Source organism: Mastigoproctus giganteus, chromosome 8 (assembly GCF_048544385.1).
Source record: "Mastigoproctus giganteus isolate SK-2022 chromosome 8, ASM4854438v1, whole genome shotgun sequence".
In the NCBI taxonomy this organism is placed as follows: domain Eukaryota; kingdom Metazoa; phylum Arthropoda; class Arachnida; order Uropygi; family Thelyphonidae; genus Mastigoproctus; species Mastigoproctus giganteus.
This window is the reverse complement of record NC_143582.1, coordinates 76,938,971-76,954,870: the sequence shown is the minus strand read 5'-3', so window position 1 is coordinate 76,954,870 and position 15,900 is coordinate 76,938,971. Positions and strand designations below refer to the sequence as shown.

Here is a 15,900-nt window from a genome sequence, read left to right as displayed (position 1 = left end):
ACTGAATCCATGCTGGCAGTCATTGATCAGATGGAAGGTTTCTAGGTAGTTTTAAGAGTGGTCGGTTAATTGCTTTCTCCATTACTTTAGAAAGAGTAGAAGTAATTGCAATGGGACGATAATTGGATGGGAGGGATTTGTCACCGGAACTGGCTGGATATGAGCAAATTTCCAAGCAGAAGGAAAAACACCTTTTGGAATAAGAAAGTGAAAAAAGCGGCAAAGAACAGGAGTAAGTTCAGGACCACAGGTTTTGAGAACAAGTGGAGAAATACCATCAGAACCTGGAGCTTTCTTAGCATCAAGATTCGTCAAAATCCTTTTGACGGAAGACCACAGGAGGCATTGAATGGAGTGTGCTAGGAATGGTGGGAGGTGTTTTACCATTATCATTAATACGTGAGTTGGAAGAAAAATAGGATGTTAGCAGGTCAGCGTTATCCTTGGCCGAAGGTATAACAGACCCATCTGGTTTTGACAGAGGTGGGAGCAGGGATGGGCAAAAGCTGCGGCCAATAGCTTTGGCAAGAGACCAGAATGCTCGGCTGCCATTAGGGCAAGAAGCAAGTTTTCTACTCTTAGCCTGTTCAAACTCTAATTTGGACTGATTAATAACTGCTTTACAATTAATTGTTGTCAGCGTTGGTGTAAGCAGTAATTGAAACTGAAGAATTGGAAACAAGCCAATTATGATATGCAACGTTCTACTCTTGAACAGCTTTAGAACATTTATTGGAAAACCAAGGTTTAGATAAAGGACGAGATTTTAAAGTGGAGTGTGAAATAAAGGATTCCATTCCTACAAGAATAATTTCACTGACCTGATCTGAGCAAACGTTGACATCAGAAGTTTTGAAACAGTAATCCGACCAAAGAAAAGAAATCTCGCAGGTCATCCCATTTTGCATTCTTGTAATGCCAAACAATACGAGGTTGGGAATAGCTATGAGATAAAAGCTCCATTGGAGAAGAGACAATCACAGAGTTGTGATTTGAGGTGCCTAAAGGACCACTCACTTCGACCGTGTACTTAGAAGGGGTGTTTATGAGAAAAAGATGTTGACTGTATGGTTAGGATTGTCCGGTATTCTTGTAGGTAAATGAACAATCTGTGCAAGTTCATTAGTAATTGCACAAGCCTCAGCATCTCGACCAGCTGTGTCAGTGTAACTAGAAAACGGAAGCCAGCTGGAGTTGTTGTTATTTGGCTTTTAGGAGCATTAGCAACTAAGGTCATATTGCTTTGGGGATATGCGGTGGTCATTCCCTGACCTTTCTGCATCCTCCGTATTTGGTGGTCATGGGCTCAAACCCTGGTCTAATCAAGAAGCGTGTGCTACGCACTGCTGCTCCTGCCCACCTGGCTACGGAGGCGCCCTAGCTGGTTGTGAACATTAAAATCACCAAGGAAAATTACCTCACTGTTAGAAAAGCTCGACTTGAGAAAGTCAAGTTGCAATGAGAGGAAGTCAAAGAGCTCCAAGTGATTAGTGGAGTTGGGAGAACGGTAGAGACAATAGATGAATTTGACACAATGAGGTAGAGAGATTTTAAGCCAGAGAAGATCAAAAAGAGGAGATTCCAAATTACCAAGTCTCTGACAGAGAATATCGGAACAGCCATATGCACAAGTACCACCTTTGAGAAGAAAGGAATTATACAGTGAATAATTTGGGCAACTGAGATGAGCAGTAGTTGAGTCAACCGATAACTTAGTCTTCCAGAAAAAGTACATGAAGTTTGGCAGACTGGAAATGGACATCGTTGAGATTAGAATTGAGACCACTTATATTTGTGAAATAAACTAGGAAGTGTTTGGGAGGTTTAGAACTTTTCACAGATAAACTTATTCTATTAGTTTGACAATTCATTGTGTATTCAATAGTTATTTTTATTTGATTTTTAAGAGCATTAGCAACTAAGGCCATATTGCCTTAGTTGCTAATGCTGCTAAGTTCCTTTCTGCATCCTCCATATTTGGTGGGCACGGGCTCGAACCCCGGTCTAATCAAGAAGCGTGTGCAATGCACTGATGCTCCTGCCCACCTGGCTTCAGAGGCGCCATATTGAATAGTAAGAAAAGTGGGGGAACATGCTGTATGAAGAAATTAAATTTTTGGATATGGCCTACACATGGTAAGAATATACCCAGATCCTTGACATAACCTGGCCTCGACAATACCCCCCTGCCTACACACTACTCGGACTTCCTCCAGTCACTATCTGACAGAGTAGAGGTAGCAAGATTATACACTAGCTGATCCAGAAGCCTCCTAAAGAGTTATAAATAGGTTTGGTCTGGTGTACTAACTAGCGGCCGGCTTGCAAACACCGTTTTAGAGCTGTACCCTCAAAATTTAAGGAAGATTGGACCTCGCCATGATGTTCATCATAACCTCAAAAGTAATCAGTCATATTGCATGCATGATGGAAGAGATGGGGAAGGTTTGATCGGAACTTAGTTCTGGAGACTAAACATTTGTTTCACCACTTCAAGCCTCTAATAAGCAAAGTGGTGGTATTGCACCAGTTGATGAGAGTTATCTACCACCTAGTATTGCCTGGTAACGCAGAGGGGCGGCATTCCTCCATGTGCCGTGGGCACCACACTTCGACTGCTGCTTACGTTGGTTCACACCTGGGTGGTCACCCACAGTGTGCTTGTGCATGGAGATTATACCCAGGATTACTAACAGTCCCACCATCGTGAAGGACAAGCAGAGGATTTGGCTGTCACAGACCATCCGGACTTCACTGAAATTGGGTCCACTTGACTTGAGTGTCACCCGAATATCAGTTCCATCAGCGTTTTAGACTTCCAGGTAGCAAGTACAGCTTGTCTGGCCTATCTGAGTGAATGTCTGTGACAACCTCAAGGACATGATTCACACACAACCACTGCTGTGGGTAGGATAGCAATTCTGCTTCCTTTCTTAGTAATAATCCACTTCATCCCACTTCATATTTTTTGACATAATCTTAATATGTGGCACATGTCTTTTGTCTGTACCATATGCATATTCTCTGGCTGAATTTATGGGTGTAAAAACTCTGCTTCTCCCCACCTGAATGAAAAATTGTAAAATGAAGAATGCTCAAAGAATTGTAAAAATAGAACTCTAACACATGTTTGATTCCTGTTTTTGTAATTCTTTGGGCCTTCTCAGTGGGGGAAGATGGGAATTGAACCCAGACCTTTTCATTTGGCAAGGGACGATGTATCATTCCAACTAAACTGCCACAGAGGAATGATAATTAAGTTTAACTTCAGTAAAACTTCTAATTTAAAACAACTTTTGTTATGTATATAATATAACCTATTACTGCACTCCATTGGCTGTTATTTTCTTAGACTATTCAATACCTATGTTGAAATAATACACTGCTTCTTTACTTAGTGGTTAATTGTTTATTCAGCATCTTTTAGATACTACACAACTGATGACATCAATCTTTTTTATTTAGGAATCTACACTTTCTATAGTTTCTACTAACTGTAATCCCCCCCCCCCAACACACCATTCTTAAGAATGGATGCGTGGATGAATAAGGGCAGTATCTCTGATATCAGTGGCATTCTATAATTTGTATTTTTCTGAAAATTGCATCTTGTCACTTGCATTTGGCAGATTTAAAAAACCCTAGGCAATGAGATATGATTGAAGATGAGTATAAAAATGCGTACATCATAGACAAGAAATTTCTAGTGATGAAAAAATGGGATAAGTTTTATATAAATAATTATTAATAAGACCCTTTTTAATGCAACAAAAAAAAGCTGAAAATTAAACTTTTTATAGTAAAAACAATTTAACAGATTCTATGTGAGCAATTGTTTTATTTGGGGGCATGATTCATTTACTAATTTAGGTAAAGTGCTGTTGGGTTACAAATGTCTGCCTTCCTACTGTGGAAAAGCAGTAGTTTTTGAATGTGGTGCAATGCTTTGAAAAATTGTTTATTAGAGTGCACTAGGCCAATCTGCAAGAACCATATCATAGTGTGAGAGGGGCATTGCAAATTATGGGACTTTGTCCTTTCTAGCTAAAATGAAATAATTGGGTGTTTTTGGCTATTTTTTCATTGTTTTGCTGGGATTGCACTGAAGATATTATTATATTATATTGCATCAAAGATATTATATCTTTGGCGCAAGCTTTATATTGATACATTTTAAGTATAGCTTGATGGACAAGAAGCTTAACTTGATATTTTGAGGTTTTATGAATGCTCTGAATAATTTAAAAATTACATTGCAACCTCTGTGTAATGCAAGTGCCAAGTTAACGTATTATATGGCAAAAATGAAATGAAAATAAAATGAATTGAAAATTTACCTAATTTTTTTTATGAATACACAATTATTAAAAGATATGAACTTAAAGATGTACATTCCACTTAAATTTTATGTGTTCTACTGATATACATTCCTGTAATGTACTTTATGTATCCTCTGCATAATTTTTATTTTATCAGATAATCAATGATGATAATAGCATGCCACTTTTTTGGTACATGATTCATAAAAACTAATACCCCACACACACACACAAATTTAGAACTTATAATTTCTTATAGTAATTCCTTATTCCAGGTGAGGTTATTGTTTTTATGTAAATCAATTTACATTACAGTATATAGATAATCACAGAATGATTCAGCTACATAAATCTCTAATTTATATAGCTGAATGTACAAATCTCTAATTAACTTTACCCTGGAATATCATTCCTACTTCTGAAGAGGTGCCTCTTTAAGCTTTCTAAAAATCCTCAAATGTGTCCAGAACAAAGTAATAAGGTTAATCAACACCTGGGGGCTCACATCTGGTGAGTATGGGCTTGGTACACCCAGGGTCCTGAGCTGGATATCTTTCTTGGTGATTCCCTTCTACATTTGACACACACACACACACACACACACACACACACACACACTCTCTCTCTCTCTCTCTCTCTCTCTCTCTCTCTCTCTCTCTCTCTGTGTAACTTGGGAATTTTTTTTTTCCCTGGTGCAGCATAAGCCTCAGGCTTCTTGCACCATATGGCTATTAATAATAATACCCCCCACTCCAGAAACCCACTTCATTTATCATCATAAAAATTTTCAATTTCTGTTGCATTTTCTTAAAGTATTTTTAATGGACACTGTTTCCTGGAATTAACACCTGAAACAAAAAAATATTAAACTCATATGAAATATTAAACTCAGTGCAATAATTAAAATTATTTTGAGTTTTTTGAACAGATTTTTTATTATCTAATTTGCATAGCCATATTTCTATTAAAAATTTATTTTGTACAATTTGTTTCATTTTTAATTAGAAATTTTATATTAGTTTTTGCAGTAGTGTGCTGAAATTTAAATTTAAAATAATTAGCTATGTGCATAGAGTAGTGCACTAAGGCATAATTTTAACATGCAGTAAACTCAAAGAAGTAGGCTATACTCTATACGAGTGAACTCCTGTAGTTAGAGACCTAAAAGGCCTCTGACTGTGAGACCATGAACTTCATTATGAATAATTAGCTGTGTAACTAGATTTATAAAATGTTTTGCCATTTCAGATGTAATATAAATATAGTGATGTGTAAGAGAAGGTTGGAGGATGGTGATCATTAATTTTGACATTTGTTATTGTCAATAATGTGCAAAAATAAGTTCAGTAGTTAGTGAAAAAAATTTAAACAGTATGAATATGTACTATGTTGCCAAAAATATTGGAACACTAAGAGAAAAGATAGCAGTGTTTCATAGATAAGTTTTTATTTTGATATAATACAGGATGTCCTTCGGCTTGTAATGTAGTAAGTAGTTCCTGGAACACTTTTCACCAATTTGTTATGTATTTCGATGGAAATATTTCTGTTCCTCCTGCACTGCTGTTTTTGATTAGATAAGTGATGTTTACCTCCACAAAAGAATTGTCATATATCATTCCAGTTTATCTGATGGCAATTCTGATTGGACTGAAGTCATTGGTCTAAGCTGGCCATTTAATCAGTATGTTATTATTCTTCTCAAACGAATCTTTCACAGATTGGGCTTTGTGATGGATATTACTGAAAAAAACATAAGATCTTCCACTATGAAATTGTATCAAAGTTGGAAAACTATTACTAAGGGTATATCATCTCTCCTGCAAAGTACCATCTGCCAAAACCAGTACATATTAAGTTAGATTAAACTAACCACTTTAACACTCATAAGGTTTTGCATAAAATTTACCAAATTACACTTATTATTTGAAAATTAGACAGAAAAATAGGTAACTTGTATCAACAGTAAAAGTCCTTGCGAAGGTAAGCATTTACCATAATGCTTCAGCTGTCATATTCAGCCTTTGTTTCACGGGAGATACTCAAAATATTTTTATTCACTGAAACTTCAAGTGAACTGTGTCCACCTGAAAGGCCTACATTTAATCAAGCATTTTGAAATAGTTGTCTAAACTTTTTGAATTGGTTGTTATACCACTGCTCTGGGTTTTTTTTTTTTTCTGTTAACATATTCAAAATCTTCACCAGTTGGTTTTTAATATCATTATGACAGTTTATCTTCCAGAAATTAGAATATGGTTTATTTTTTAATTTGAAATTAGAATTTTTGGATTGTAAGTGGTTCTGAAAAATTTCCCCAGTTTCTTCCATTAGACATATGCTGAGTCAGATTACTTGAAACATTGGGATTGATGCTTACATTTGTGGGATTGTGTGGATTTTTGCTGCTAATGTAAGTTTTTCTGTCCAGTTTTCAGAAAATGAAATGTCATTTGATAAACTTTAACCAGTATCAGCTGCTTCAGCTGAGTAGTCAAGCAGAAGGGTACAGAAGTATACAGTAGACTTGATTTTCTGGGATAGGTAGTAAAAAACTCGGGAATGACTAATGACATATTGCAGCTATATTATTATTGACAAATCTGAATTCAGCGCGATACTTGTTAATTCTTGACCATTTTCATATATTCTTATTAGTTAATTTTCTGATCGAAATCGATTGCTTTCCTTTTCTTGGTAGATTTACTAGTACCGCTGTTAAGGGTGAAAACTCACTATTATCACCCCTTGTGAGCTCACATTTTACTAAAGCACATTTCTGGAGGTCACTGCCATAAAACAATAAAAATAATTTGCACTTTCCGTGTTATTGGACTTTTCTGTTCGTGCATCTAATTATAAACGGGTAGTAATCTCGATCTTATTGCATTTGCAAAAATACAGATAGCTGGAATTCTGTTGGTTTTTACGTTCTTATGGTGAAATGTGTGTCCTCTTCATTGAAATCTTTAGTCATATATAAAAAAAAAAAAAACCCATAAATAAATTGTAAGAATCTTCTCTTCTTTCCTATTTTTTTGCTTGTTACTCCGTATCTCACTTGTGCAATTTGTGCCTGCCGTGATCGTCGTTATTGATTGCTTATTATTATTTTATTTTTTTATATTTTTTTATTTTACAATCCTAAAAAAAAAAAATAGATTGAAAAAAATTTACGTAAATCCGTAGTTGCGTAAGTCGGGGACTTACTGTATCAAAAAATGTTCAACAACCTACTTAAAAAAATATGCCGGTAGATAAAAAATGAAAAAACTTACCACGTACTACTCGCATGTCAAAATGTCAAATACGATGCTTCCCTTTATTTTTTGCGATGTCGATTTTAAATCTAATAGCTTCCCTTTATATTTAATGATGTTGCATATGATTTGGTCACCAACATTATAATGGCTAATCAAAGATTTAATGGATGCACCATTTTTAAACTTTTGAATAATTTCAAGTTTTTGTTTAACTGAAAGCGTATCTCTTTAATGTTTACCGATCATTTTCGCGATTTCGAAACAAAAAAAAATATTTACTAAAAAAAAAAATTTCGACATCCCCGACATAAATAACAAAACAAAATTTATCTTTTTGCAGTGCGATGGAACACAACAATTGATGCGACGCACTAAAACAAACTAAACATTTGGTCTCTTTTTTTTTTTTTTGAGCAGGGGGTGTGAAGACAGTGGGGTTGCAAAATAATAGGTACATTAATCTCCCAATTTACGACATATAACGCCGCTTCTTGTCGCTTATTTCCAGCTTGCAAAACATCTGTTTATAACTATTCTAGCTATTACTTGAATTTATTTTTTTATTATTTTTTTTTTATTTGGAGTCTTGAAGTGTCCCAGTTAATCCGATCCCAGTAAATCGAGAGTCTGCTATATATATATATATATATATATATATATATGAGTGACTGTGGTTCAAGGTCATGTGACTACTACATACAGCAATGCTCTTGTATTCTTTCTCTGTCTTGTTGAACTCTTCTCCCCTTATGTGGTTGTCTTAGAGTATAAACAAAATTTATTTATTTATGATACTGTCTTCATTATGTCCTTTAACTCATATTAAGAATAAACCCAGCAGGCTGCCACCATTTTACTTCAAATGTACCTCCCCAAAATCAGTATTACTGGCATGTATACTGACCCAGCATGACATTGTCCTGAGTGGGAGTAACTCAGGACAATACATGGATAATTTCTTTAATGGCTGCTTTGAATTTTATACTCAAATAGTGACTGTTTATTATTCAGTTTTTTTGTTTTGGTCTGAAAAAAGTAGATTGTAAACTTGACATCGATGGTTCGACTGTTGATGATCCTGCTCAGATAGCAAACAAACTGAATGAGTATTTTGCATCTACATTCACACGTGAGGAATTATTAAGGTTTGAAAATGGCAGAAGGTTATCAAATTGTAGCAGGATACGTAATGATTTTGTAATAACTGAGAGCAAAGTGGAAGAGAAATTGTTGAAGTTAAACGTAAGAAAAGCACCTGGGGTGGATGGGATCTATCCAGTTATATTAAAGGAGGCGGCAAAGCAACTAAGCAAAACCTTAGCCATAATTATGAGAGCATCCTTGGACTCGGGGGAGGTTCCCACGGACTGGAGATGTGCAAATGTATCCCCAATTCACAAAGAGGGATCGAAGGGTGACACGAGTAATTACAGACCAGTTAGTTTAACTTCTGTTCTGGGTAAAATAATGGAGTCACTGGTTAAAGATGCATGGCAGGATCATCTAGACAGGACTGCAGCAATAATTCAGACACAGCATGGGTTTGTTAAGGGAAAGTCTTGTCTGACAAATTTGATAGGATATTATGATGTGGTTACAAAGGAACTGGATGCAAAAAATAATTTTGATATCATATATTTGGATTTCAGGAAAGCTTTTGACACTGTTGCGCATGGAAGACTATTGTACAAATTGGAGCAGAATGGTATTAAGTGTAAGTTGCTACAATGGATAAAAGGATGGTTAAGTGCTAGAAGACAGAGGGTGGTAATCAATGGGTGGTGCTCTTTTTGGACTAATGTTATTAGTGGAGTCCCACAGGGTTCGGTGTTAGGTCCACTGTTGTTTTGTATATTTATCAATGATATTGATGAAGGTGTATCAGGCTTAATGTCGAAGTTTGCTATTTATTTGGTTTTTTTTAGGAGCATTAGCAACTAAGGCCATATTGCTCCGGGAATATGCGGTGGTCATTTCCTGACCTTTCCACATCCTCCGTATTTGGTGGTGACGGGCTCGAACCCCGGTCTAATCAAGAAGCGTGTGCTACGCACTTCTGCTCCTTCCCACCTGGCTACGGAGGCGCCCCCTCGAAGTTTGCAGATGATACAAAGGTTGGCAGGGTTGTTAATGACAGTAATGGCAGTGTGCTACTGCAACAGGATCTAGATAATTTGGGCAGATGGGCTAAGAAGTGGCAACTGAAGTTTAACCTTGACAAATGCAAAGTACTGCATATGGGTAGAAGTAACCCCAGAGAAACGTACCAACTGTGTGGTACTACGCTTAAGGTGGTAGAAAATGAAAAAGACCTGGAAAAATGAAAAAGTAATTGTGCAGTCAGATATGAAGTTTTCTGAGCAATGCAGACAGGCTGCCAGGGCAGGTCATGGGGTTTTGTCAATGATATATAGGAACTTTGCTAGCAGGGAAAAGGAGGTGATTATCCCTCTATATAAGGCAATGGTTAGGCCACGCCTTGAGTACTGCGTACAGGTCTGGAGGCCTCATTTTAGGAAGGATGTAGATTTACTTGAGCGTGTACAGAGAAGGGCAATAAGATTGGTGAGGGCAATGAAGGGATCCTCTTATCAAGAGAGGCTTAAGTTCTGCAAATTGCAGTGGCTGGAGACTAGGCACCTGCGCGGTGATCTGATTGAGGTGTATAAGGCCTTGAATGGGTTGAGCACGCTGAATTCTGATGGGATCCTTCCACTTGTTCAGATTACGAACCTAAGGGGGCATAAATTCAAATTACGAAAGGACAGATGTAGAATAGATGTGCGGAAATTTTCCTTTAGCCAGCGGGTGGTTAATTGCTGGAACAAACTTCCATCTGTCTTTGTGGAAGTTGATAGGTTGAATAAATTTAAGGAGGAACTGGACAGGCATTTGGAGGGAATGGTGTGGATTTTTTTTTTTTTTTTTTTTTTTTTTGGCTGATGCTGCATAAGCTCATACATTTGCTTTCTTGCATCACATGCCACTACTACTATATAATAAATCACTTATGAGATATAAATTTTTAACTTTGGATATCTATTGTTTGGACACCCTATATTTAAGTGAGCTAGGATGTGAGGATCTGTGGTTATTTTTTGAAGCCAAAAGGGGCCCATGGGCAAAAAAAGATTGGGAAATACAGAACAAGGAACATAACTGAACAATCATGGAGCAGCAGACAACCATCTCTCAGTTAACACATACAGTTAGAATGGATCCCCAAGACTTTCTTCTACCCTGATGATCACTTGATAATCAAGTTCTCATTTTGATATCGGCTGATGTTGACCATCAGGTGGGAGTGCTCACTTTGCTGGAAAGTGAGGGCTTCACAAGCAATACGACAAAACTGAAAGTTAGCTCTTCTTTTCACATGACCAAGCTCCCAAGATTCTCAGTATCTCACATTCCTTCAATTCATCATGAGTTCCTTGTGTTAGAAAAAGAAGATGCAGTAGCACCTTTAGTTACCTTTATGTAATGGTTAATTGTTAGCATATTAATAATTTTTACAGTGGAAGAATGAAAAATTGGTCTCCAAAATGTGTAGTTAATGTTTTGTTAAATTTAATTATATTCATTTAATTAGGGCAAAACAACGTAATGTAGTGTAGTTATTTATCAAAAACTATTTGTGGAAGTTATGCATCATAAATCTTATAATTTAAACAAATTGATTTTAATTTAATTTTTTAATTAATATTGATAAACATCAATTAAAGTGTTGTTGAAAACACATTTTTTCTTTTAATGTTGAAAATATACATCACACCTATTTCCTTCCAAGTCCCAAGTTTATTTATCATATCTTATATTCCAGTTGGATAGTAAAGGATGAACAGAAATAAAATAATATAATTGAATCTCTTTACAGATTAAAAGAGGACATGTATTTGAATCAGATACAGATACAGAAGTAATTGCCAAACTAATCAAGCATGTTCATGACAATCATCCAGAATTGCCATTCAGGGAACTAGTCGAACTTGTAATACAACAATTGGTATGATATTATCTAGATATCTTATTTTTAATTGTTCTCTTAATTCTTTAGACATTTTCAGCTGTTTTTCTCTGTTGTATGAAATGGAAGTGTTGCTAACCTTAAATCAATGTTAATTCAATTAAGTTGCCTCACTATAGTAATAGCAGCCAATATTCTGTAAAACTATTACAATGTAAGAATAACTCGTGTTACAGGATCTGTGCCAATTCCTTTATTGCACAAAATATAATATAATGCTTATTCTTGAGTTGTAAATCAGTTATTGTAGACCTGAACTTTGTAGACTCCTGTTCATTCAGGAATATGATTAAATGATGAAAGTTGATTAAAGAATAGTATAGGAAAATAGGACTGTTATGTGGGATAATGTGTGTACAGGAAAATACAACTATTTTCCTGTACATTGAAAAAAAATGAAATTGGTGCATTTTCATTTCTGAGAATTTTTATATTGGCTGACAAAAAAAGATGGATTGTGTGATACAGTATAAAAATGTGCTATTAACTGGAGCTAAAGCATAAAAGAAGGATTTGGCAAGTATATATGTTGCATCCTGGTGTGATGGATGTACTGCTCCTGTGTATATTCTTATTTCTAGAAAGTAGAACTGATGGTTCTGGCACCACAAACTTCATTGTTAACCAAGAATATTCAACAGTGGTTCAGTATTACTCTAAAAATGCCTGTTTACAAGATGACAGTTCAGTAACTGATTATGTCTCTAACATGCGTTTTATGAATTGATGAACATTAAGACCTGCAGCATGTGAAATATCAAGCCCCTGTACTTAATTTAAATTTGATAATGCATTTGAGACAATATATACAAGTATTTCTTGTTTTATTTTTGAAATTGCATACAGTGTGTTTATATATATTTGCTATACAAGTAATTCTCGACTTTACGAGTTAATTCATACCTAGCGCACGCTCGTAAAGTAGGAATTTATTTCCCATAGACATAAGGTTAAAATAGGGGTTATGTTCTCAACAATGAAATTAGTTAGCTAATTAGTTTGCTTGAACAATGATTGATTTATCGAAAGAAATGAAAACCTAGCCTGTAAAATCAAGCAAATTATAATAATAGAGAAATTATTTACAACTTACAAAAAGTAAACTTATAAAAACGTTAAAGAATGTTTATTCTTCATCTTCGATTAAATGCACAATCGTTGATCACTCATTATTGGCTTGGCACTCGTCGGTTTGTTGCACAAGGAGTCGTCGTCTTCAGAAATGTTACAAGAGGCGTTTGTTTCCAAGATAATCTTCTCTTTTAATTATAGATTTGATGATTGCATGCATAAGCATTTTTTAACGGCACACACAAATTGCAACTAACATGATTCTTATAATGGAACATATGATAACAATGAAAGTGTAGTGCATTTTAATGATTTGAATTGGTAACTAATACAATTTACAAACCATGCTCACAACCTTTTATATGGCCTTAAGGTCATGCTCGTGACCTTAAAAATGACATTTTGGGGAGATAAATAGCTTAGTTATACAGCGGAAATTTCAACTTCCGAGATCTTGAAACAAATTACCAAAAAACAATGTGTTATTGGGTTCACATTACGATATTTTAACGATACGATGGTGTCTTTGGAACTGATTAATATCTTAAAGCGGGGTACACTGTATTGTATAGCTATGCATGTGGTTTGGAATGTGGTATTTATGAATGTTTAACATTCATTTTTTTGTAATTAATGTTCATATTTTCGATTTTATTGATACTTGGGGAAAACAAACTCGTAAACTCGGGAACTCATAAAGCGAAAACTGCCTGTACAAGGGTGGTTCAGACTTGAAAGTGATGTTCTTGCATGAAGAGATGTATGATTATAGAGTTCCCTGTGATATTGTGATCAGAGTTCAACAGACATAGGTCTCTTCTTTTTTCAAGCAAAGCAAAGCAAGTATGGGTGGCCATTGACAGGTAATATCCCTAGGAAAGGTGATGTAAATCAAAACAGTTTTCATAGAGAAGCAGTGATGTGATAGTGGTTATTCTCTTGATCAAGGTCTTGATTTGACACTTAAACTTTTAAGAGATATGGATATTAAATGCTATGAATACATAAATTAAGTTATTATTTTTAAGAATTATAAATTATATATTATTTTGTAATTTTCCCTAAATTACAGGAAGCAAAATTCCTGGAAAATGTGCTGCTGTAAGAAACTACATGAGTTAGTCACAATGAATATAAAAAGGTAGAGTCTCACATGTTTGCACACTAATGCTAGGAGTGTAGGTAATAAATTTGTTGAATTTGAAGTACTGGCTAAGTGAAAAATGTAGACATTCACAGGAATATCAGAAATAGTATATCATTCTGTTATAATGGATGTAAAATTTGAATATGGCAAATGCAATGTGTACTAGAGGGATTTGAGTTTGTATACATTATAGCAGCACATCAAACAACTTCTTTACAACTGTTTTGTCTGCTATCCAGTGAAAGCCCAGCCTAGTCTTGAAACAGGCTAGGTTACCATAGAAGTCTAATCTTTAAAAAAAAAAATGGCCAGTTAAACTATTGGCAAGTCATTGTTTGAAAGTAGTATAATAACAGGGCAACTCGTTGCAAAGGCATATTTGTTACTACTGTGAGATTTAAGACCATTGCATTATCTATCGGTTTGATCTCCAAAATAAATTAAATGACAAAATTAGTCCTGCAAGCATCTTATATAGACAGAAATGTCACTTTTTTTTTTTTTTTGCATGGATTATTAAAGATTAATGCGAACATTAGATTGATTTTTTTTTATATTTGCAGATTGCAAAATGTGGTGTGTTTTTTTTTTTTTTTTTTTTTTTGTAAAATGTGCTGGATATTACAGAAAAACAAAGATGAGAGTAGGTACGTGTTATAGACCAGATGACTCGGAATATAATGAACATCTCTACAGACAAATAAATGGCAAACAAATCAGAATGTCTTATTATGAGAGACTAATTTTCCAGAGATTGATTGGAACTTATTGATTGGTCACTCACCTGGTAGTCAGCAATTTCTGAAATTGCTGGATGACTGCTCCTTACACAGTGTTAGAGATGCCACAAGGGAAAAATATCCTTGACATGGTTTTCATTTAAGATCCATCAAATATGAATCTTCATAGAAAGGAATCTGTGAGCAGCATATTTGAGGTGGGATCTGTTTAGAGAGGTCTTTATTGTTATGGTAAAGGGGAAGTGTTTTTGTTTTCGCAACTGGGATTACAATTCTTTTAGATATCATAAATGTTCATTTTAATGTTAACAAATAGTGGATTTAACAAACACAAATGCTACATGGGAAATGTTTAGGAAATTATTCTAGACGATACTAACCTTTCTTTTTTATATCGACAAAAAGTTATTCTTCATGCTATATAGACCTTAGTGGCAAACTGTACCTTACTTGGGGGGGGGGAGTGTTAAGTATGTTATCGGAAGATCTACCATTTGTTAAGGCAGATTAGAAGACCTTATTTTAGTGTACAGAAAACTAACAATTTTTTTGCTAATGCTAGCAGTAAAAGGAAAGGAATAAACCATATTGGTCCACTTGATATCTGGTAACAATTCAGATGATCCTGCACTGGTAACTGATAAACTGAATAAATATTTTTTCATTCACATGTGAGGAAATTTTTAAAATTGAGGACTGCATGTGGTCCTTATGGTCTGGCTAATATTAAATGAGAGCTGAATGATTTTATGGTTACTGAGAAGGGATTAGAAGTGAAATTTTTATATTTAAGAGTGAGGCACCAAGAGCTGATTCAATCTATCTAGTTATAATGAGGGAAGCAGTGAAAGATGTAAGTAAATCTTTAGCTGTTGTAATGAGAGCATCCTTGAATTCAGGCAATGTCCCTATAGACTGGAGATGTGCAAACATCTCTCCTAATAACAGAAAGACCTATCAGTTTGACTGTTTTTTCATTAAAAAAAAAAATAATAAATAAATAAATAAAAAAATATATATATATCACCCAACTTCTAAATTACAGAAGTGTCCAAATGGATATTCACCCTCTGCTTGCTTGTGTCAATTAAAATGATAGCGGGTGAAGTCAATATGCCAAGTTTTTGGCAGATGTGCAATTGGAGGATCCCCCCCCCCCCTCAAAATCCTTAAGAGCTCTCCCCTCTCTGCAGTCTCTGGCATGGTGGCTCAGGATAGGGAATAGATTTCTGCCCATGGAGATGCTCCATAACATCCAGGAGATGGATGTGTGGTCCACAAAAAGTTCATAGAGGAAAATTGTACAGAAGACACATCATCATTGAATAGCTTT

General features: G+C 35.2%; 1 protein-coding gene across 1 annotated transcript in view; it reads left to right on the top strand.

Moving 5' to 3' along the window:
- The window catches only part of LOC150081650 (glutamine--fructose-6-phosphate aminotransferase [isomerizing] 2-like), a 207,492-nt gene that overhangs the window by 43,277 nt on the left and 148,315 nt on the right, over nt 1–15,900 (top strand). Inside the window, exon 6 of the mRNA XM_090379514.1 lies at nt 11,460–11,588. Coding sequence (XP_090235640.1) covers nt 11,460–11,588 — 129 coding nt within the window. The remainder of the gene's footprint in view (nt 1–11,459; nt 11,589–15,900) is intronic.